We start from the raw sequence: 25,741 nt of genomic DNA, 5'->3' as shown, positions 1-25,741 counted from the left end.
GTCAAAACCAAATCCTCGGCTGCGAGGTCCAAAATGTAGGCAGCATCAGGGAGACCGCGTTGAGTTCGGCCTCGTCGGCCTTGCAGGCGGCAGCGGCAGAATGCTTTTTTTTTAATTTCCCTTCCAGGATTACACTGCAGGGCAGCTGGGATCACCAATTGTGGCGGGGACTGGCAGGAGTCCAGCCAAAAATTAGTCGGACACAAGTGTGTGCTCTAGACATGTTTATTCTTCTGCATACAGCTCCCTACTCCTCAGCTGACACGGGCGTTGCCCGGCCTTAAATAACAACTCGGATAACGACCCCGTGACTCGCGCCTCCCCCACCAAGACGCCGCCCTCTGGAGCCGATGGTTCGTCGTGACCTTGGGTTGCTATCAGGTGCCGCCACAAATGATGGATACTGTCAATTGCTCTAATTTGCTGTTGATTGTTAATAGCCAAGGAACATAAAATGCTAGCTATGGTTTGGTTCATTATTTGAAATGTGAATAGATGGGTCATGTGAAAAATAATCTGCAATATTTGAATTATAAAAAGGAATATAAAAAAGACGATGAAGATATTTGAAAACGGCATGATATTTGAAAATGACAGCATTCATTCAGCCCATGATGCCAGCTCAGTGGAAAAACTATCTATCCCATTAATGCAACTTCCCCGCTCTTCATAAGCCTGCGTTTCTTTTCTTCTAGTACACATCTAAATTCCTTACGTAGTAGTTGGACATGTTTAATCTCTTTCCATTCTATTTTTGAGAAACCTGTTTTTCTCCTGTGTTCTATAACAGACGGACACCATGCGGCACCGTCACGGCGACACATGCAGGATCCCTGTACCCCACCATCTCTTCCTGAACATGAAGAGCTTTACCTACCATACCATTGGAGAAGATACTGACATCTTCTTCTCCCTTTTCGACATGCGAGAGGGCAAACAGATCAGGTAGGAGCCTAAGGGCATCAAGTTGTCAGCTTGCAGCATCAAGACACTTCACTTCATCTCTGTGGGAGTTGGTTTTGATTTATGTAAGGGACAATTATTGACCACAAATATCTGGCCCCACATGCTATCCAAATCTGTTGTGAATTTACAGAAAGCATTCTTGGAATATGGAAAGACTGCAGTTTGAGAGAAATGCATAGCATTACCCTGCTGCAGTGGTCAAAGATCTGGCTAAATTATAGTACCAGGTCTGTTTGAATTTCTCAGGCTTTGCCCCAAGTAGAGTGGAAATTCTCAAAGTAATTTCTAGTCACTCAGTCAGTGTAAGATTCAAGTAAAACAGATGGTAATTAATGGTGACGATGTCACCTCCTATTTAAACTAAGGCTATTTTTCTGGCAATTGGGGCTGACTGCAATTCAACTCAATTTATTTACAAAAGATCAGTTTGTTTTTTTTTACCTCAGGTTGGTGATTTATGTAAAATGCCAGCCTGATTGCACACTCTATGACAGGATTATAGTTTTTGAAAATCAACATCTTGATAAAAAACACCATGATTTTATTATCTGGCACCGTGGTATAATACATGTAAGGTTAGTGATTTCTCCGTAAACCAATTGTGTGCTTCCAATGATGAATTTCTCACTCTGGCCATGGAGGAGGCCCAGGACAGAAAGGTCGGATTCAGAATGGGAGGGGGAGTTGAAGTGCTGAGCACCCAGGAGATCAGGTTGGTTATTGCGCACTGAGTGGAGGTGTTGTGCGACGTGATCGCCAAGCCTGCACTTGGTCTCACCGAGGTTGATCCACTGAATAATCCAACCAGATTTTTGTTTGGAAGTGGAAAGAAATAATAGATTGCATTCATTGCAACGTGTAAAAAGAGATGAGATACTGTATTGTAATTTTGCTGCATGTCATTGTGGTATATATCATGTCTTGATTGGTGAATATGTTTAGTTTGTGACTTAATTTGAAGCAGAAATATGTGAATGCTTCATTGACCATAGTTCCGACTGGTAACTATGCACTTCGTCCGAGCACATTATCGCACGAGTCATGCAAGCCGTCTTAAATGACCACCTAAACTGTAATTTGGCAACCTAAAAAGCTGCCGAGTTTGCCCGGCTGGAAACAGGGAAAAAAAGTTAAGTGAGAGCCCTGGTAATTCTATCGCATTTCTTTTTTTTCCTATATTGTTAATAAACATAATCCTCATAAATGAAGATTAAACCCTAAATGAATAAAGTGTTTTGTTTTTTTCCCCCGATGTTCCATGCCCCCCACCCCCCGGAAAACCGCATGCCCCGACGGTTACTTGTGAAATTTCAAGTCGGCATATTTATTTAATGGGGGATCTATCTGAAATGAAAATACTTTTAAATGGTAGGTATTTATAATTAAAATATTTATCACCCTTAAAAAAAAATCCTCTAATCTTGATAGGGATAAGGCTAGGGCTAGGGTTATGGCTAGGGTTATGGCTAGGGTTAGGGTTACGGCGAGGGCTAGGGCTAGTGTTAGGACGGAGGCTGAAGTGGACGGAGGCAGACGCTGCACAAGGGCCCGGTGAGAAGGCCCGGGGACCTTATCCTCCGTGCCATCGAGGCCGGCTGCGGGAGGTATTAATCCGTCACTTACCCCTGATCTCCAGCTCCAGCTCCAGCCGGACACAAATGCCCGTTGCAGCCGTCGCCACTTCCCGTGACCCAATGTCCCTCTCCACGCTCGGACCTCTTCAGTCCTTGATCCCCCCCACCGGGGACCAAGGACTGAAAAAGGCTGGGCGTGGAGAGAGATCACATAGGCCAAGGTGGACTGAGTGCTCAGCGAAACGATCACCAAGTCTATGTTAGACAAAAATTCTGGAGGAACTCAGCAGGTGAGGCAGCATCTATGAAGAGAAGGAATAGGTGACGTTTCAGGTCGAGACCCTTCTTCAGGGTCGCCTATTCCTTCTCTCCATAGATGCTACCTCAACTGCTGAGTTCCTCCAGCATTTTTGTCTGCCTTTGATTTTTCCAGCATCTGGAGTTCTTTCTTAAATGCCAAGTCTATGCATATCCTCGCCGATATATAGGAGCCCACACTGGGAGCACCGGATACAGTAGTTAAGGTTTGAAGAGGTGCAAGTAAACCTCTGCCTCACCTTAAAGGAATGGCGGGGTCCCTGGATGGAGTGAGGGAGGAGGTATAAGGACAGTGTTGCATCTTCTGCGGTTACAGGGGAATGTCCCAGGGGAGTGGGTGGTTCGGATGGGAAGGGATGAGTGAACCAGGTAGGTGCAGGTGGAATGGTCTCTGGAAAGCAGAAAGGAATGGGGATGTGAACAGTGGTGGGATCCTTTTGGAGGTGATCAAAATATCGGAGGATGATGTGTTTTAAGCAATGGCTGTTGGGGTGGAAGGTGAGGACAAGGAGAAACATAGAAAATAGGTGTATGAGTAGGCCATTCGGCCCTTCGAGCCTGCACCGTCATTCAATACGATCCTGGCTGATCATCCAACTCAGTATCCTGTACCTGCCGTCTCTCCATACCTCCTGATCCCTTTAGCCACAAGGGCCACATCTAACTCCCTCTTAAATATAGCCAATGAACTGGCCTCAACTACCTTCTGTGGCAGAGAATTCCACAGATTCACCACTCTCTGTGTGAAAAATGTTTATCTCATCTCGGTCCTAAAAGACTTCCCTCTTATCCTTAAACTGTGACCCCTTGTTCTGGACTTCCCCAACTTCGGGAACAATATTCCTGCATCTAGCCTGTCCAACCACTTAAGAATTTTGTAAGTTTCTATAAGAACCCCCCTCAATCTTCTAAATTCTAGCGAGTACAAGCCAAGTCTATCCAGTCTTTCTTCATATGAAAGTCCTGCCATCGCAGGAATCAGTCTGGTGAACCTTCTCTGTACTCCCTCTATGGCAAGAATGTCTTTCCTCAGATTAGGAGACCAAAACTGTACACGATACTCCAGGTGTGGTCTCACCAAGGCCCTGTACAACTGCAGTAGAACCTCCCTGCTCCTATACTCAAATCCTTTTGCTATGAATGCTAACATACCATTCGCTTTCTTCACTGCCTGCTGCACCTGCATGCCTACTTTCAATGACTGGTGTACCATGACACCCAGGTCTCGTTGCATCTCCTCTTTTCCTAATCGGCCGCCATTCAGATAATAATCTACTTTCCTGTTCTTGCCACCAAAGTGGATAACCTCACATCGCCCCTGTTATAACTAGGGGGAGGGGGAGCAAGAGAGAACTCTGGGATACAGAGGCGACGTGTGAGAGCCGCACCCATGATAGAAGGGTGGAACCCCCGTTCAGTAAAGAATGGGAGGTGGGAGTATGGGAGGTGTCTGCGATAGTCCAGGTGCAATTGAGCGCAGGGTTGAGGCTTGTGATGAAGTTAATAAAGTCCATGAGTTCTGCATTAGTGCAGGAGGTATCCCCGTTGCAATTGTCAACGTAGCAGTGATAGAGTTGGGGGACCAGCATACGCCTGGAAATGAGACTGTTCAACGTACCAACAAAAATAGCTGGGGCCCATGCGAGTGCTCATGGCTACACTTTGACCTGGAGAAATTTGGAGAAGTCAAAGGAGAAGTTGTTAAGGGTGAGGACCAGTTCAGCTAGATGGAGGAGAATGTTCGTAGTGGAAAATTGACTGGGTTTATGGTCAAGCAGGAAGTGGGAGGGCCTTAAGGCCTTCCTGATGGGGGATGGAGGTGTAGTGTGACTGAACGTACATATTAAAGATGAGGAAATGGGGGCCTGGAAACCGGATATGTGAGGTGTCTTGGACCGTGGTGGGAAGGGATTTCACAAGGGCATGCTTTTCCATTGTCTTCGAATGTCTCGCTCTGAGACCTAAAGAAAAGGTTTTAAAACGTTACCACTGGACTCAGAGTATCTAAGAATATATGGATCTAACAGGCTCCTTGATAGTACACTGGAGAATACCTAATGTTGTGTGATGTACATACTCAGCAGTGCATCTTGAGTACCTGGGTATTGATTCTTGACAGCAAAAACAAATTAAGGGCCTGTCCCACTTGGGCGACATAATCCGCGAGTTTTGGCAAGTTTGCCCTCGACTCATACTCACAGCATGGTCGACTCGAGGTTGTAGGAGGTCTTCTTAACTCTCCTTCATGCTCGAGAGTGGTCTCCGCGTACTCAAGGCCTCCGCTAGGTCACAGCGTTTGTTTCAATATGTTTTAAAAATGCCCGCGAGTTAAAAAAAGGTCGCCATGGAAAAAATCGATACTTTTTTTACTCGTAGGTTTAGTCGGCATGTTAGTCGTAGGTAATCGAGGGTAGTCCAAGGTAGTCGTAGATAGTCTTCATCGTAGTCGAAGGGAGGTCGAAGGAGGTCGTATTCACTCTCCACTATTCGGTGTCCAATCTTCCTGAAATCAGTCGTAGCTAGTTGAAGCTGGTCTTCAACATAGTCGAAGGAGGTTGAAGGAGGCCTTCTATATAGTCGAAGGAAGTCTTCAACATGTCATTTTTTCAAACTCTTCTAAACTCGCCAATTAGGTCGCCCAAGTGGGACAGCCCCTTTAGAATGTTTTCATTCTTGAATCGTGAGGACATCAAAGGCTATGGGGAGAAGGCAGGAGAATGGAGTTGAGAAGGATTAGAATGGAGTTCAGTGTTGCTATATCTTATGGATAATATTGTTGGCTTGTAATATTTTTCAAAAGCAATTCTCAATTTAAACCATTTTTTTCTAACAGCTACTACTAAAAATAAACAGTTTTGAAGGTTCATTACTGTGTAAAAAAAACTGCCACAATATGTGAACTAATGGACAAATGCAAGTCAGTTAGTAACCAATTTGTATGAAGTAAATATTTGTTCATGTTTTTCATTTTTCATGAATTTTATTTGAAATGCCAATGACAAAACGTGTAACATAAACAGGCAGGCGAACAAAATCAAGACCCTGGCAGCTGCTACTCGCAAACAAAGATAGGATTGAGAAAATAATCCTGGGATGATTAATATTCTAAATGTGTGCACTGCGGAGAATCATTAATGTTTTCTAACTCTTGGCAGAAGTTTGCAGAATGGTGAAGTGGGATGGTGAGAAATAGCAATCTCCCTAGCAGGAAGTATACTGCTCAAATAACTGGTGTTAATCCAATCTTGATCTTCTTTAACACGAGCAGGAAAGTGGTTCTGCAAAGTGCAGAACAGAAAGCTTATCCGTTTTTGACTATCCAAAGTGCCAGTTTATCATGCTGGTTCATGTGCTCCCTGTCAATGTATGCAATTCAGACATAATTGAAACAATTTCAATGCGTAAGAGAGAAGTGAAAGAACACCGATGATTATTATTAAATTTGGTTTCTCTTGTTTTAGTTAAATAGATTTTCTGCATTTAAAGCACTCAACAAGTGGAATTTACTGTTCATATCCCTAGATTTTTGGCAACCGAATAGTCTGTTACTGCCCCAATCAAGTTTGTTTTAATATATTAAGCCATAAGTAAGGAAGTCTAGATCAAAAGGAGCAAATGCTGGAAGGTGAGGTGAGGATAAAGGGGGAAAAATCTTCATGTGGAAAGTTTAATGGAAATGTACAGAGCAAGATTTCTACATGGAGAGTTGAGTGGACCTGGACCACATAGCCAGGGATGGTGGTAGAGGCAGATACGATAGTAGTGTTTGAGGTTTTCAGATAGGCATATGGAAATGCAAGGAATAGAATGTTACTAGACCAAGTGGGACCTTGCGGAAGCTGGTCTATATAGGCAACGTGTACGGATGTGTCATTGTCAACCTTTTTGGTTACTTCTACAAAAAACTCAATCAGATTTGTCGGACACAATCTCCCAAGTACAAAACCATGCTGACTAGCCCTAATCAGCCCCTGTCTATCCAAGGGTGTATATATCTTATCCCTCAGAATACTCTCCATTAACTTGGCTACCACAGATGGTTGGCTTAGTGGACTAATGTTTTAACTAATTCTTAAACAGAGGAACAAACTGGGCCATGGTCCAGACTTCTGGCACTTCGCCCGAGTTGAAGCCAACATGGATCAGCCATAATCATATTGAATGGCAGGATAAATTTGACAAGCAAGTGGCATCTCCTTTTCTTATTTTCTTGTATTCTTGGGCTTAATGTTTACAGACACCCAACATTCTGATCATCTTCTCATGAATTCCTGTGAATGTCAGCCCTTTCTGTTTAATATCTCCAACTCTTGCATTATGCCCAGATTGGATCATCACGGAAGCACCCAAATTACAGTGAAATGCCACCTGTGTATAAAAGTAAATCTCTAGTTATCTCTCAAGATGCGAGGCTGCCTCCAAAGCACATAGCAGAGGAAAATGAAAGGTGTCTGTCGTCCTTTAAATAGCACTGCAGTTGTTGAACAAAAATGTGATTTCTCAAGCAGGTAAACAAACCTATTTTCAACTGCAACTGGTCCAAATGAGAGTATCATGATAAATAACATTATTTTGTGTGTATCCTCAGCTCCAAACATATATCCCTGCGAATGTGTACTGTGCACAGAGATGAAAGGTTTACTTTTGCAAATTGCACAATTGACTGAATCGCAAAATGACTGTTCTTGAAATTTGTACATATAACATCAAAATATTCAGAAGAACAGTGCCACATGATTGAAGTTCTTGTCTAAGGTGAAATTAAATAATTCCATCGCACTTAAAGCTCATTTAGCCCATTGTCATGTTTGTGAAAATGTAATCATATAAGCTTTTACAAGACCAAGTGGGACCCGTTGGGTCCCTGTCACACGGGAGGCCTGGTCCCCCAACGCAATATTGCACCACTCACCCACCACTCAACTGCGCTGACGTGGCAATAACTTGTAAAAAATAAGATAAATGTGAACGCATCTCACTCACAGAGGTTGAGGCTGCGGTCTGGAGCCGCGGGAGGGGGAGGGAGAGGCCGAGGCTGAGGGGGAGGGAGAGGCCGAGGCTGTGGCCTGGTCCTTGCCCCGGGTCTGGTTCCTATCCTTCCCCACGGGCCTGGAGCAGGAGCCCCCGGACTTCGCACCGGCTCGAACCCCAGCCCAGGGCCCGGAGCCGTGCTCAGGGATCTGTCTATCAAGCGTGCTTTTATCCGGGCAACCAATCGGGTGTTGAGCTGCGCTCCTCCCACGTGGGACCCGGACCAATCGGGCATTGAGAAAATTGAATTTTTTAAATAATAAAATCAAACTTTAAAATAACCTAAACGCAATGTTAGTTGTCAATGAATACGGAAGAATCAGATCAAAATGTAGTTGTTATATACAAAACCTCTCCCCTATCCCACCCGCCCACAATGAAAATCACAATTTTTTTTTGTAAATTAAACCTCCCCCCTAGAATTTGATTGAAACTGAGTTTTTTTGAAAATCGTGATTTAAAAAAAAAATGTAAATGAGATTCGCGATCCCATTGTGATGTGATTGTGAATGAAAATGGAAGAATTTGAATAAAACGGAATTTTTTTGAAAAGAGCAATTTTTTATGTATATGAGATTCGGGATCCCATTGTGACGTTGTATGGTGCTAACGGGCAGTGATTATTGTCAAAGTGGTTTTTGTAAAGTTTAAATTGTGAATAATTTGTAAGATATACCATCAATCTGACGGAAATTGCCACAGCACACCCCAGGACAATGGTGAGTAAGGTGGGCCAAAATTTGTAGCGCTATCGTGTATCGTTTTAGCGTAGTTTTAGGATCACACTCATCACGCAATCATGCACACACAGAAACACATGCATACTAACAAACAAGATGAGAGTTTTAGTAATATATAGATTGTAACTAGTACTGATGCCGTGCACCCAAAGCAAGAGAAAAGTCAGAGCATGTATCATTCTAAATCAATTTCAGCCGCACATTTGCCTCGCCCCTCCCCCAAAAGATTTTAACTGTAATCACAGTTTCAAAATCATTGTAAATGCTTTATGGATCAATCATTCCACGTGCGGTTGATAGATAAATCGGATTAGCTGCAGAACCTTGATTAAAATCACGATAGAACACAGATGGGGATCTGAAAAATCATCTTATTGCTCCTACATCAGTTATATTATGATACTACCAAAGCAATTATTGAAATTGCTGTTGACGCTGCTTAACCTTTTCATTATATATTAAAGCATGATAATTGAGTGGTTTTAATAAACCGTATTTCCTCATTTTATGGTCAAAGCTGCATCAGTGCAGCTTGGGTGTTTTGTTATTTTGCTGCAGCAGATATTGTGAATGTTGTATGTGCAGAAAGGATCTGCAGATGCTGGTTTAAACTGAAGATAGACACAAAATGCTGGAGTAATTAGCAAGATAGGCAGCATCTCTGGAGAGAAGGAATGGATGACGTTTCGGGTCAGAAGAAGGGTCTCATGTTGCGTTATGTTTTGAGAGGAATATTACTAACCTTGATATGGTATTTCTACTATCCATAAACTTAGTTAGCTTATCTCCGTGTATGTGCAAGGGCTAGCTGGTTTTTGAAATGTTACATTCGAGTGTTCTTGATGTCAAGAACAAATGTATATGCTGAGTCCCGAGCCTGGAGTTATGAAGTTTCTTGATGGATTCTCGTGGTTGCCTGGGGATACATTTCAGCTTGTTTTATACCTCTGACTGGTCTCCACGGAAGATGGTGCCACTTATTGAACAATACCACTGAGAAGAGCATCAATCTGCTACTGCCTCACCTATAGCTATACAAAAATATAAATAGGAGAATAACAAGTGAAACCATTATTTAATAAGTAGGGGGAAGAAAATGGGGAAACTACCAACCTATAAAACTCACAATGGTAGTAGGAGATATGATAACGCCATAATGAGAGAAATAATAACAGAACACCTTGGACAAAAATTACACGACTGAGCATGTATTTATGAAAGGAAACTCTGATGATTAAATTGGTGGAATTCTGTAACAAAGTGATAATTAGAATGGATAAAGTGGATCCAATGCATCTGGGTGTGAATGCATTACATTTTTGGAAAGTTTTTGTTGAGGCGTAATACAGGAAAATTTGTTAAATGGTGCATGCTTGAGTACTGTTGGTGCACAAAAGGACCTATGTGTGCTTGTTCACATGTTGCTAAAGATCAAGATTCAGGCGCGGCAAGCAATTAGAAAGGCAAATTATATTTAACATTTAATAAGAGATTTGCATATAAGGGTATTGACTTACAGCAATTGCACAGGGTCTTGACAAGACTGCCATTGGAGTATTATGTACAGTTTTGGCCTCCTTACTTACAAAAGAGGGAATTAAGTGAAGATTCGCTAGATTGATTCCAGGAGGGGAGACTGGGATTATGTTCTCTAGTGTTTAGAAGAATGTAAATAGATCTCTGCAAAATTACAAAATGATTAGGCTTGAAGGCCTAGATGCTGACAGGATGCTTCTCCTGAATGAGTAGAGAATGACTGGAGGACACAATTTCAAAATAATGAGTAGACCATATGGAGCTTAGATAAGGAGAAAAACATTTAATTCAGAGGAAAGTTTGAAATTATTAACCTAGGAGGCTGTAGGAGCAGTTCTTAAGTTAATTTGAAACATTTAGTGCTAGATTTCTGGATAGTAGGGAATCCAGGGATATAGGGAGAGTTCAAAGAAATCGTAATAGGTCAGCCATGATCTTGATTAAAGGCAGAGCAATCTGAAAGGATCAGATGATATACTCCTGCTCCTACAATATGACCTACTCCTGCGTCTTACGTTTTAACTTGACCATGGATAACACTGGCAAAAATGAGAAAGCGCTTAGATTTGCTGTTCTGATGGATTCCTGCAGGTATATGGAGTAACAATTCTCATTTACAGCAATCAAAGTACCGTAGATCAGCCTGGAATATTCATCAAAGGATTCCATACTGTGAGTAAGCAGCATCTACGGGAGGTTGTTTCCCACGTTAATACCATCATAAATTTATTGAAGCAGACGAGGAACTAACTTCTAGGTGAAATGTATGCCTTAACTGCAATCTGAGTGGAAGTGCCAAACTGCAGAGCAATACTGAATTGGATGCTTATTGTGTATATATCTAAAAACTGGGGTATCCAAATCTCAGTAGTTGGGTGTTTTACATTTTCTGAAGATACAATACAATACCTTTTATTTGTCATTTGAACCTCACATGAAGTTCAAACGAAATTTGGTTTCTGCAGCCATACAAGAAAAGAACCAAGACACACAACCAACACAATTTACACAAACATCCATCACAGTGAATCTCCTCCTCACTGTGATGGAAGGCAAAGTCTTGCCTCTCCCCTGCTCTCCATTCCTCTCCCGAAGTCAAAGCCCCCGGCAGGCGCTAGCAAGTCCGCGGCCATTTAAAGCCGCGCCGGGCGATGTAAAGCCCCGCTCCAGGTCACTTTCAACCCCGCAATTCGGGCGGGAGAAGTCGCCGTTGCCGGTGCCCCGCAAAGCAGTCTCCCACCGGGGACCCGCGAGCTCCCGGTGTCACCATCCACCGGAGTCGGGTCGCAGCCGCACGCCACCACAGCTCTCCACGCTCCGAAGCTGGCCAGCTCCACGATGGTAGGTCCGCAGCTCCGCCGGCTCCGTGACCTGAGCCCCCAAGTCGTTCCGGTTGGAGGCCGCTCCACGGTGCTAGGCCCCAACGGCAACGGAGACCCGACAGAGAAAAGGTTGGGTCCCCGTACAGGGAAGAGATCTAAAAGTTTCCCCCACCCACCCCCCGCCCCCCACACATACACAGTCAAAAACCCACCACAAACTTTACACTCTACAGGACAATAAAATAAAAAAAGACAGTTTACAATTTACAATTCTTGTAAACCATTAACAACAGCTGTTTGTCAAGTATTTATTGGATTTTGATTAGTAGTGTAGGCATTTAAGAGATGTGTAGATAGTGTACAGACTGAGGATATAATATTAAGAAGCTTTGTAGGATGAACATATTTATCTAACAAGAAACAATTAAGTTCTTGCTTGGGTACTACTTACATTTTCAAGTTCAAGTTCGAGTTGCATTTATTGTTACTTAACCAGCTAAGATACAGTGAAATTTGAATTCCCACACAGCCATACTAAGTGAAAAGAACACAATACACACATAAAATAACATTTAACATAAACATCCACCACAGTGGAATCAATATTCTTCACTGTGATGGAAGGCAATATAGTTCAGTCATCTTCCTCTTTGTTCACCATGGTCAGGGCCTTGACCCCTCCGCAATTGCCGTTGCCGACCGTCCGATGTCCACGCCCTCTTGTTGGGATGATAGAAATTCCAGCGTCGGGACGGATTGGAACACTCCACGGCATGGAGCTCCTGAGTTGGCCACTTCTTACCGGAGACCGCAGACTTCACGGTGTTAAAGTCCACAGGCCCCGAGGTTGGAGCTCTTTTTCTGGCGACCCTCGGCAAAGGATCGGCCGCTCTGAGATGGTAGCGGCTTGAAGCTCCGGGCCGGTCTTCAGGAAAGGCCACACTAATCCAAGTAGTTAAGCCGCAGGGGGGGCGGAGATGCGAAACGGAGAAAATCGCATCTCCGTCGAGGTAAGTGACTGAAAAAAGTTTCCCCCCATTTCCCCCCCCCCTCTCCCCCCACATAAACTAACCAAGAAACATTGAAACATACATTTGAGACATACTTAAAATAATAAAAACAGAGAAGGGGCGACAGGCTGTTGGCAAGGCGGCCATTACGGGTGCACCCGGTGGTCAATTTTGAGGAGCAAGCCAGCAATATCCCCCAACCTTAAAAAATTTGGTTCAGTTTAACAATTTAAGAGTCATACCAACGGCAATATGCTGTAATAGTATCAAAGAACGTGCACTAGCACCTGTGGAAAACTGATTTATTACTTGAACATTAAATAAAACATGAGCAGGGTCATTTATGCCTATGATTTTATAATTAGTTTTGTATTTCAGCAAGTGAGTTGGTAGCAATGAGAGAAATATAAGGTATTTTCCTGTACATTTCATTTTGGGAAGTCAAACCAGGGCAGTGTTTAGTCGGTGTTGTGTTCAATTTTGGTTACCTTTCTATTGATAGGCTATTGTTAAGCTGGAAAAAGTGTAGAGAAGATTTGCAAGAATAGTGCCAGGAACTGAGGGGCTGAGCTATAGGAAGAGGTTGGGCAGACTTGGACTTTATTTCTTGGAGAGCAGTAGGATGAGGGGTAATCTGAAAGTGATGGATACGGTCATGAGGAGAATAGATAGGGTAAATGCACAGTCTTTTACCAGAGTAGGGGAATCAAGAACCAGGTGACATAAATTTAAGGTGAGAAGGGAAAGAATTAATGGGAATCTGAGGTGCAACTTTTTCATCACAGAGGGTGATGGGTATGTGGAATGAGCTCTCCAGATGAGGTAGTTGAGGCAGGTACAATAACAACATTTAAAAGACATTTGAACAGGTACATGGATCGGAAAGGTTTAGAGGGATATGGGCCAAAAGTGGGTAGGGGGGACTAGTGTAGATGGGGCATCTTGTTGGCATGGGCAAGTTGCACCAAGGGCCTGTGTCCATACTGTATGATTCAATGAATCATGGACTCAATGAATTGTGTGTAGATTTTTAAGATTTAACTTTACAAATTTAAGAAGAAAGGTGTTTTTGCTTAAGATTTGATTTGCTTACAAAGAGTGATGTCAAATAATGATGAGACAAAGTACAGGATGGATATTGAGAACCTTGTGACCTGTTGTCAAGGCAACAGCCTTTCTCTCAATGTCAGCAAGACAAAGGAAATAATGATCGACTTCAGGAATCTAAGTGGTACACATAACCCAGTATAAATTGACAGTGTCGAGGTAGAGATGATTGAAGTTGCTAGGAGTAAAAATCACCAGCAACTTGTCCTGGACTAGCCATATTGAAATAACGGCAAAGAACGCACACCAATGCCACCACGTCCTTAGAAGGCTCAGGAAATTTAACATGTCCCCCAACAACTCTCACCAACTTCTACAGATGCGCCTTAGATAGCATTTTAACTGGACGCATCACAGCATGGTTTGGGAACAGCTCCATCCAAGACCGCAAAAAATTGCAGAGAACTGTGGACACAGTCCAGACCATCACGCAAACAAACCTCCCTTCTGCTGACTCTATCTACACTTCATGCTGCCTCGGCAAGGCCACTGGCATAATCAAGGACAAGTCTCACCCGGACACTCCCTCTTCTCCCCACTCCAATCAGGCAAGATGTTTTGAAGTGTGAAAACATATACCTCCAGATTCAGGGACAGTTTCTTCCCAGCTATTATCTGGCAACTGAACCATCCTATCACCAACTGGAGAGCAGTCCTGAGCTACCATCTACCTCATTGGAGATTCTCGGACTCTCTTTAATCAGGCTTTATCTTGAACTAAACATTATACCCCTTATTCTGTATCTGTACACTGCGGGAGGCTTGAATGTAATCATGTATAGTCTTTCTGTTGACTGGGTAGCACGCAACAAAAAAATATTTTCATTGTACCTCAGTGCATGTGACAATACATTAAACTGAACTAAACTAAACTCTGCACTCTATATCTTGCCCTTTGCACCGTTAATTGTACTTGAGTTTGAACTCATTCTACTCTGTATGGTATATCTGATAGCATATAAAATTAAGCTTTTTACTCTACTTAGGTACATGTGACAATAATAAACCTAAACCTATAATGAATAATAGCTTCAGTTGTACCATTAGTCCTTTTTGAAGAATAGATGATGACTTATTTTGGTACTGTCAATTATCTTGCGCTATTGGCACTAATTTTATGCTGGAAAAAAGTTCAGTTGGTTTTTCCTACTGGAACACTTTTCCATATATGCTTCAATTCGCTGAGTTGGATGAAGTGTTCAAGTATACTATACCCAGTTTCCCAATGAAACAAAGTTAGCTCGCAGTGTCGGCTCTAAGCCTCATTTGCAATATTGCACAGAATTGGACTCTCCACCTAAGGAAGAATATATGTGATTGAAGGTGCAGTAAAGGTACATTGGATTTATGCCTGGAATAACAGGCTTGCTGTATGAGGAGAAATTAAGCAAATTAGTCTTATAATAGCATGTAAAAGAATGAGATGTGAACTTGTTGAGACATAAAACATTCTTATGAAGCTTAACTGGATGAATGTAGAGTAAATGTTTTCCCTGATTAGTGAGCTTGCAACCAGGCATCATTGTTTCTAAACAAGAGAATAGAGGTGAAAAGAGATTTATTTTCCTAACCCTAACCCTAATGCTCTGAAAGGTGGAATCCGTGAAATTCTTATACATGGGTTCATGGATGCTCAATCACTGACTATATTCAGAACAGAAGTCAATGGGTGATTCTTCAGTAAGTGTTTACTTTGGGGTCCCGCTATTTTGATGCAAGGAAAATCCGTAATTCTCTCATTTTTTCTTTTTTCTATATTGTTAATAAACATAATCCTCATAAATAAAGATTAAACCCTAAATGATTTTTTTAATTTTTCTCCCGCTGTTCAATTCCCCCCCCCCCCCCCCCCCTGAAAACCGCAAGTACCGATGGTTACTTGTGAACTATCAAGTCGGCATATTTATTTAATGGGGGATCTATCAGAAATGAAAATACTTTTAAACGGTAGGTATTAATAATTAAAATATTTATTACCCATAAAAAAAATTCCTCTATTCTTGATAAAATTATAAATCATACCGTTTTTTTCAAAAATGTCTTGTCCCGACGATTGGAGTCATTTACCATCACTCATCTTTGTTGAGCAATCCCGCATGGAATTAAATGGAATATACGCGCACTTCCGCCCTCAAAAGATCGCGGAATTCGAAAGTCCCCTACCTTGTGAATTTCTCCTGATTCGCGGGACAAGAAACGTGTGAAAACTCCGCATTTTGCTGCATAACGGGTGAGTACCTTTAATCAGTATCACCTCTGAACAGTGCTGAACTCTTTGAAAATAAAAAATATTGTTCTTTTTTGATTTGTTCTGGAGAACAAATCATGCCATGTACCATCTGAACCGTGCTGAACTCTTAGAAAATAAAAATAAATTTTATTTTTTGATTTGTTCGGGAGAACAAATCATGCCATGTACCATTTGTCGAAACGATATGGCCAGGCATGGCTTTCCAGCGAGGCCATCCTGGGCTAAAGGCGTGGGCCACCATACCTGTCACGGCCACCTCCGTAAGTTATCCCCCAATCTCCATCTAGCTCCAGCTCCATCTCCAGACACAACGGCCTGTTGCAGCCATCGCCTCTTCCTGTGACCAGATGTCCCTCTCCACGCCCGGCCCTCTCCAGCCCTTGTTCCCCCACTGGGGAAGAAGGGCTGAAGAGGGCCGGGCGTGGAGAGGGACATCGGGTAATGGGAAGAGGCGATGGTTGTAATGGGCCTTTGTTTCCGGCTGGAGCTGGAGCTGCCAGAGCTGAAGATGGAGCTGGAGTCCGGGGGTAAGTGACGGATTAATACCTCCCTCAGCCGGCCTCAATGGCACGGAGGATGAGGTCCCCGGGTCTTCTCATTGGGCCCTTGTCCACTTCGGCCTCTGTCCTAACCCTAGCCCTACCCCTAATCCTAGCCCTAACCCATAACCCTAGCCCTAACCCATAACCCTAACCCTAGCCCTAACCCTAGCCCTAACACGAGCCCTAACCCTAGCCCTAACACGAGCCCTAACCCTAACCCTAGCCCTAACACGAGCCCTAAACCTAGCAAGAATAGAGGATTTTTTTTTAACGGTGATAAAATGTTTATTTATTAACTAGTCTAAGTGGGACCCGTTGTGCTCCAGGTTCACACGGGAGGGCTGGTCCCCCAACGCAATATTCCACCTCTCTACCAATACCAATATTGGTGGCCCGTGGGGGTGGGGGGGGGGGGTGGGGGGTTCTGGAACGCTAGCATGGATGTTGTGGGTCAAGTCCAGTCAAACACAGTGAGTGCATGGCCAACAATCCATTTCAATCCATTTCATGTCAAGTCAATCCATTTCAAGTCAAGTCAAGCAGAGGGCAGGCGGGGCCAGCCAACAATACAATCCATTTGTTTTCATTTCAGGTGAGGTCAAGCAAAGCAAAGGCAATGCAAAAGCGCAGGGCAGGCGGGGCCAGCCAACAATACAATCCATTTGCTTTCATTTCAGGTGAAGTCAAGCAAAGCAAAGCAAAAGCAAAAGTACAGGGCAGGCGGGGTCAGCCAACAATACAATCCATTTGCTTTCATTTCAGGTGAGGTCAAGCAAAGCAAAGGCAAAGCAAAAGCAAAAGCACAGGGCAGGCCAAACAACTCATTTCATTTCATTAAGGGCTAACAAATCATTTATTGCAAGCACATTAAGGGTTAACAAATGATCATTCATTGCAAGCACATTGCTGGCTAATAAATTATTTATTGCAAGCACATTAAGGGTTAACAAATGATCATTTATTGCAAGCACATAAAGGGTTAACCACATAAGGCATATAAGCACATAAATCACATAACCACATAACCCACATAAAGGGTAGACTCACAGTTCTGTAGACTCACAGTTCATTAGACTCACAGCAGAATCACAGTTGTGGCCTCTCCCTCGCGATCTTTCAGAGTGACTGACTCGTATCCAGATATCCGGGGTTTTATAGTCCAGCCACCCCCCTGGAAGGGGCGTTACCTTCATCATGGTGATTGACAGGCGAGAGGACCAATCAGCTGATCTCAAGATTTTTAAAACATTCATAACTTTTTTTAATCTTAATCGATCGGAAAAATCCTCGGGGCTGCCTCAGTGGAGGAGGACTGTGAGTAAAATGGCCAAAAATCATAGCGATATATGGTAACGTTTTTTCTGAAATCAATATACAGCGCAGACAGGAAACATAGAAACATAGAAATTAGGTGCAGGAGTAGGCCATTCGGCCCTTCGAGCCTGCACCGCCATTCAATATGATCATGGCTGATCATCCAACTCAGTATCCCGTACCTGCCTTCTGTCCATACCCTCTGATCCCCTTAGCCACAAGGGCCACATCTAACTCCCTCTTAAATATAGCCAATGAACTGGCATCAACTACCCTCTGTGGCAGAGAGTTCCAGAGATTCACCATTCTTTGTGTGAAAAAAGTTCTTCTCATCTCGGTTTTAAAGGATTTCCCCCTTATCCTTAAGCTGTGACCCCTTGTCCTGGACTTCCCCAACACCGGGAGCAATCTTCCTGCATCTAGCCTGTCCAATCCCTTAAGAATTTTGTAAGTTTCTATAAGATCCCCTCTCAATCTCCTAAATTCTAGTGAGTATAAACCAAGTCTATCCAGTCTTTCTTCATAAGACAGTCCTGACATCCCAGCTATCAGTCTGGTGAACCTTCTCTGCACTCCCTCTATGGCAATAATGTCCTTCCTCAGATTTGGAGACCAAAACTGTACGCAATACTCCAGGTGTGGTCTCACCAAGACCCTGTACAACTGCAGTAGAACCTCCCTGCTCCTATACTCAAATCCTTTTGCTATGAAAGCTAACATACCATTCGCTTTCTTCACTGCCTGCTGCACCTGCATGCCCACTTTCAATGACTGGTGTACCATGACACCCAGGTCTCGCTGCATCTCCCCTTTTCCTAGTCGGCCACCATTTAGATAATAGTCTGCTTTCCTGTTTTTGCCACCAAAATGGATAACCTCACATTTATCCACATTATACTGCATCTTCCAAACATTTGCCCACTCTGCCAAACATTTGCCCAGTGGTCAAGATGAGACTTTTAGTTATATAGATAGATAGATACTTGCCATTTTAAAGTATTTTCATTTCAGATAGATCTACCATTAAATAAATATGCCGACTTGAAATTTCACAGGTAACCATCAGGTCATGCGGTTTTCCGGGGGGGGGGGGCATCGAACATCGGGAAAATTAAAAAAATAAAATACTTTATTCATTTAGGGTTTAATATTTATTTATGTTCATTAACAATGTGGAAAAACAAGAAATCGGATAGAATTACGGATTTTCCTTATATACTGCATCAAAGTAGCGGGACACCAAAGTCGGCAGTTGCTGAAGAATCACCCTTTAGTCATCTCCATCACTGACACTCCCAAACTTGATCATGTCCATCACGCTGAGTCATGTCCGTCACACGAGTAATTTATATTCATAAAGTGAAAAATAATACAACAATTACCTTAATTATGAATTGTAATTGATAAATGAATAGTATGCTTCTGCCTATTCATCTGAAGTTAATATTGTTTTAGAGGAAGTTGATGAAAAGTTATGTGACGGTTACCATTCTTGCTGAAAATCACCACTTTTTCCGGCAGTAAACTGTTCCGAAGGTTTAAAATCAATGCATTAGACTGAAAAAGTTTTTTTTTGGTGGTTTATTTGTGGAAGATACTGGATAATTTGAAAGACTGCGACAAAATTTTGATTTTATATTCTTAAATCAGTTATATTTTACAGTGTTGTTCATCATAAAAATTTGACGGATATGACTGAATGCAATGGGCAACCTGGAAAAAGTAGAGGAAAAAATGAAGTAAATTCTCCAAATGATTGCGCCAAACATATTTTTCCCATAGTAGAGATGTTAATCTATGTGAAACAACATTCAAAGTTGCAAAAATTTAAGTTTTATAGTCGGGTTTCCAGAAACTTCAAAGTAGACACCTACTGAAGAATTACTCCAATAGATCTATAGATTTTAAGGGGATCAAAGAATATGTGGTTAGTGCAGGAAAAAGACAGTTAAAATAATACCTGTGATCTTATTGAGTGGAGTAAGTGACATGAGATCCTGTCTGGCCTAATCCTGATTCTACTTCCTATATTTGTTTAATGCCCCTCTGCGGGTGCATTATTGTACCACTCAACATTTCTCAATTTAAATGAAAATGATCTAAAAATCTCACATAGCTGGTAATAACTCCTGCCAAAATTGATTCTAGAGTGTAAGAAAATTTCCCATTGGCTTTATTGCATTTCCAAAAATTCTTTAATGTATTCCCTTTCTTTCTGCAGTGAGAGGTTTATGGTGAGGCTGAATAAGAATGGAATGCCAAGAAACCCAGAGAAGATAGACCGGCTATGTGCACTTTTTACGGTAATGTGGTATATTTCTCAACTACATTCACTGCTTTTTCACTTAATGATCAAATGCTATAGATTAGAAATTAAGCTAAACGCTGGTACTATTGGCCAAAGCAGTTGTCTTTTAAGGATTTCACAATACATCAGCAGACAGTTTGCGACATCATGTTATGTTTCATGATCAAGATTTACTCCTATCACAGAAAACCTTGTGCAGTGATTCCAGCATACCCAAATAAATGTGCCATGGCAGAACTAGGTTCTTTATAATCATGCTCATTCACCCTGCCCAACTGCAAATTTTGGTTTCACACTTTCATAAATGGAGGTAGGAATGGAAAGGCTTAAGTGTAGAGAGGATTGGGGGCCAGGGATCCACCAGAGAGTTTGTGGATGGGGTCAGGAGTCAGGCAGATGGATTGGATAGAATGGTTGGGGGGAGGGTCAGTGGTGGGAGTTGTAGTGCCAAAGGAATCATGAGTAAGTAGACACAAAAAGCTGGTGTAACTCAGCGGGTCCGGCAGCATCTCTGGAGAAAAGGTATAGGTGATGTTTCGGGAGACTCTGAAGAGTCTGAAGAGGGGTCTCGGCCCAAAATGTCATCTATTGCTTTTCTCCAGAAGTGCTGCCTGACCCGCTGAGTTTCTGCAGCCTTTTGTGTCTAAGGTGTAAACCAACGTCTACAGTTTCTTCATACACATAATCATGAGTAAATAACAGACTTATGTATTCAGATGTACCTATCCATTGCTGCAATACTACAAGGTTGTCACAGGAATGACCAATAATGCTTGCTGTTGACACAGCTATGTCTGTAATCCCTAGCAATATTCAAAAAGAAAAAACACATGGAATGGTGTATACTAGATTCAGTCACACAAGAGTGATGTGGGTGCCCAACTGACTTTTTGGTATGATACAAAATAACCCAATGTTTTTAATGTTTTTATTAATTTCTCATTAATTAATTTTTAATCATATAAATGATTGACGCTTTGGCCAAGCATTACAAATGCTCCATTACATCTCTTTAAGGTAAGTAAAATGTTAAAGATGAAATAATTGAGAAAAGATCTTCAAAAATTGAACATGAAATAGAGTGCACAATACTACACAATGCAGTCTTCAATGAAGAAAGTGCCATTCTAGTACCCATCTTGCCCACAGTAATTACTTCCATGGTTAGATTTGATTTAACATAAGCAAAACAACGTATTTTAAAGGTTAACAGTTGTTGCTAAGTTACTGCTAAGTGCCAATCTATTATAAATTGTGTAATTACTAATTGTTCATTATATAATGTGGCCCATCAGTAAATGTTAAGCCGTAACAGGATTTCTAGAAACTCTGAGTTGGAAGAGTTCAGCAGGAAAATAGTGAAACTATTATTACTCTAATGAGCAGATTTAATATAAATTCATTATTTTCTTTTAGTTAACTCAGGAAACACTGTCCAATCTGCCTCTCAAGCAACTGAAAACAACACTTGGCACCATTTCAGGAAAGAGCAGCGAGCCTTTCCCCAATGGTGTTGCTAATGTAGCTTTTATAAAGGGATTTAATCAGCTGCAATGTTCCTCAGCTGATCCCAGAGTATAAATTATGCTTTTTCAGTTTTTATTAAAAGTTCTTCCACCTACATGCAATCAAGTTTCAAATTGAACTTTTTTCTCCTTCCATCACAGAGGAATGTGGAGTCTCTGTGGTGGATGTTTATGTTAAAATGTGTTTTGTGTGTTCTGTTGCTTTTTATTTATATGACTGACTTGGCAAATGAAATTCCTCCTTGGCTATTCAAGTATTATTGTGATTGTGATTGTGATTTTTTTTTTTACTGTGGAGATGTTACCAGTGTTTTTCCACTAGGTTAAAGGTACACTGAATTTCAATTTTATCAGCACCAAAGCAAACCTCAAAAATATCAGTGGTGAATTGTTTATGGACAATGTATTGAGAGGCAAGACTGCATTTCCATGTCTCTGTACTGCATTTCGTTGCCTCTGCACTGCATTTCGTTGTCTCTGCACTGCATTTCGTTGTCTCTGTACTGTACACTGACAATGACAATTAAAGTTGAATCTGAATCTGATGTAGAAAAAGTTAGTAGTTGAAGAATTCATGCAGAGATTACAAGTAATATCTACCTCCTGAGGGCACAAAATCCCCAGACGAAAAGTGATCCAGTGGCTAACGAGAAGTCAATGATAGTGCTTGATAAATGAAGAAGGCCTATATTGTTTTTGAAAAGAGCAGTAAGCTTCAGAACAGCAAACATTTCAAAATTCAGCAAAGAAACGTTGATAAGAAAAGGAAAAGTAGAATACAAAAGTAATCTCACAAGAGACATAAAACAGGCTGTATAAGCTCCGTGTCAAGGAAAAAGATGACTAAAGTTAATGTAGGTTCCTTACAGACCGAGAGAAAAGCCTTATATTGGGGTTGAGGAAATGGGGGGGGGGGGGGGGGGGGGGGGGAACAAAATGTTTATCTTTATGGAAGAAGATACAGAAAACCTGCCAAGAGCGCATGCAACAAAGAAATTAGTAATAGTGAAAAAGACTAGTTTTGAAGAAATTATTGGAACTGAAAGCCGAAAACTTTGAAAGAATTATAGACGGATATGGTGTGTACATGTTGCCAACTTCCAAAATTCTATAGGTTCTAGAGCTTACAGATTGAAAGCCTGCAAACATAACCCTTAATTTAAGCAAGCAAGAAGAAATTAAAAAAAGAACTACAGACTAGTTGTCTTAACATCAAATGTTTGAATCTATTCGGAAGGAAGTGGTAACAGGCCATTTAGAAAATATGAGGATTGGTTAGAAAAAGCATAGCTTTACGAAAATTAAGTTTTATTTGACAAATGTGTTGACGTTTTTTGAAGTTGTAATCAATGGAGTGAATCATGAGGAACAAATTGATGTTCTTGTACATTCGGAAAGGCTTCTTGCACAACCATTTCCCACTCCACCATGATCTTCCCCCACTATAACTTATCATGGTGGGATGTGGGATGGTGCAGGAAAGTGGTGCTAAGGTGAAATATGTTATAATTGAATGGCAGAGAAGATGTGAAAGCCTGAATAGCCTACTCCTGCTTCTATTTCTTATGTTCTTCTCTATGTTGTGGATGAGTTATAGAGTGAAGAAGGTCCATTATCTTTAGACTGTAGCCTTTCTCATTAAATATGAATGAAAATGAATCCAAATGTAACCTATAGAGCATCTCACCAATGATCAGTGTGCTCAATATTCACTGGCGATAGTGAACATCTTCAAAATCAAAAACAATCCTGGATATCTAAGAAGGTAATCCAATATCACAGATGGATACAGACAGAGAAATCAAGCTACCTAAAGTTGTAGAATTCACCTATCCATAACATTGGCTCAGTTAGTTTGTTTGGCTTTTTCCTCCCTTTTTGCCCCTTTGGGATTGATGGGGAATGCCCAGACTGCCTCACTGGGCATATCCTTCTGCTTTGCAACTCCTACATTATTTTGTCTATGTTCTCACCCATGCTCCCATTCACTCATTAACCTGATAATATTATTTACAGCGTATACTCATGATCAATCCATCTCTACTCTATCAGAGATTTCTTTGGCCTCACCCCCACCCCCACACCCAATTATTGCTTACGCTCTTAAACAAGAAAGGATTAATAGAAGGAAAGTCAATGGATTACCTCCAGATATAGTCTGTTATTATTGTTATTATTCATTCATCAGGTAATAGTTTGCCATGCAATTAATCATTATGTCAATTGTTACCATTTTGTGTAAAAAGGGGAATCTGATACCATGAACTGAAAACTTTTTTATTGAAAATACATTCATAGCTTTCTCCGCTCTTGTTTAGAAGTATTAAAACACTGCTGCATAGTGTGTTGGTTCTGTTTCAATAAGTTACTAGAGGTTGAGCTCTTTCCTTACAATCATCTTCAGACATGCTGGATTTTGACTGCAAATGGCATAGTATATCAGCTTCTATGTTCTAACGAATTAATATTTTCAATTACATGCGGTTGCCTGCACTTACCCATGTAGCCATGGCTTTGAGATCTGAATAGAGAAAAGAGAAAAAAGAACAGGCACCACATCGCATGCATCAATGCTCCAATCTGTACAATATGGCACTGTGTCGGAACACCCGATGTAGAGGGCTCAGTTTCTTGGACTTCTGCTCTGACCCCCCCCCCCTCCCCCCCCCTCACCCTCCCCAAATACAAGAACATAGAGTTCCCTTGGTCATTGTTGATCCTCACCTTTCACCCCAGTAGCCTCGACATCTGGCACATCATCCTTCTGCCATTTCTCTCAGCTCCGATGTGATCCCTCCACCAGTGACATCCTTCCCCATCCCCCGTTCTGCTTTCTGCAGAGCTTGCTCTCACCAGGACTCACTCATCCTTCTCCAACTACCCTTCCCCATCCCCGAGCACCTTCCCCTGCACTTTTAGGAAATCTGTCCTTTCATCTCCTTCTTCCGCACCGTTCAGGGACGTATACAGCCTTCCTAGATGAGGCAAACTTTCACATACACCTCTTCCAAACTGTTCTACGGCATTCAGTGCTTGCGATGTGGTCTCCTGTAACTGATTGCATGCACTGATGAGTGTATTTTTTCACTAGATTAATGTGCTGTGCTGAGATTAAAAGCAAGCAACTTTATTTTCGATTGTATATGTCGGGTAGGGAAAATGAGTTGGAATGAAATGTTAAATATAGTCAACATCTAGTGTTACAGTGATTATATTATTGGGCTATTCATTCCTCCAGGGTCTCTGGAGAAAATAGTGGTCAGGATCTTGGTTAGAGGAAGGGGAAGAAATAATGAACGACTTTTCATAAAGTTGACATTGTACCGTTGTGATTATCCCTGCAAAGGACTAGCTTAATACTGGCAACATTAACTGGAGGAGCAGGGACTTGCCAGTTGCTTGGGCTGCAGTGAGACAGGAAGGAAAGGAAATGTTCTGTGATGACTGGAAGAGAGGCAACAGAAATGCACAAACATTGTGACTGGAAAATATAGTGGAGAAGGCACACTGAGATGCTCTATACAACGTCAGGCCTGGTAGAAATAATACACAAGATGAGTGATATTGGAAGAGCCTACCCAGCCTCTTGTGTGGGTTGTGTAATTCTGGAAGAGCATTAATTCTCCTGTGGAAATGATAATCACTCTGCCAAGCTTCAGCAATTTGTAGGAAACACAATTGCTGGCAAATTAGATTTCTGCTATTGTGCAGAATTTATCTGAGCTCTGCAGCCAATAAATCTGTGGCAGGACAATGTCCAGCGAGAACAGGTTACTCAATATTGGGCCTCAATATGGCCATCCGGAGCAGGCAGCAGTCTTTCAGGATGGTAATTTATGCCAATAGGGACACTACAAATGATATTTGTATAATCTGTTCCACTTTGCTGTAGTAACGAGTCCGGGTCTCTTTGATCTCTGAAAATACCTTATTTTTCATGGGGTATGCAGTCCCTCAGATTAAAATACTAAGAAAAGACAATATATATATATATAAAACTAAATAAAATGAATAGTATGATGTAGCTGACATTATGGTGTTGACTGCTGCTGTAATCTTCACTTCCATTTACCTGATGCGATTTCGCTTTTTATTTTAAACTTTCAGGATCTAAGTAATAAGGATCTGAAGCGAGATCTCTACATAGTTGCTCATGTCATACGAATAGGTAAATTCTTCATCTTTACAAATGGTTG

The 25,741-nt window shown here is 41.8% G+C and overlaps 1 protein-coding gene across 5 annotated transcripts in view; it reads left to right on the top strand.

The window, feature by feature from the left end:
• Positions 1–25,741, top strand: part of dock3 (dedicator of cytokinesis 3) — a 366,678-nt gene that overhangs the window by 116,760 nt on the left and 224,177 nt on the right. For all 5 annotated transcript variants that reach the window (XR_004414644.1, XM_033036842.1, XM_033036845.1 and 2 more), the window contains exons 9-11: positions 791–945; positions 19,933–20,014; positions 25,653–25,713. Coding sequence is in view for 4 of the 5 variants with exons in the window: in XM_033036842.1 (XP_032892733.1) it covers positions 791–945; positions 19,933–20,014; positions 25,653–25,713 (298 nt within the window). In the remaining variant the exon portion in view is untranslated. The remainder of the gene's footprint in view (positions 1–790; positions 946–19,932; positions 20,015–25,652; positions 25,714–25,741) is intronic.

This window comes from Amblyraja radiata, chromosome 18 (assembly GCF_010909765.2).
Source record: "Amblyraja radiata isolate CabotCenter1 chromosome 18, sAmbRad1.1.pri, whole genome shotgun sequence".
Classification (NCBI taxonomy): Eukaryota; Metazoa; Chordata; class Chondrichthyes; order Rajiformes; family Rajidae; genus Amblyraja; species Amblyraja radiata.
Note: the sequence above shows the minus strand (reverse complement) of the source record. Positions and strands in the feature narration are given on the sequence as shown.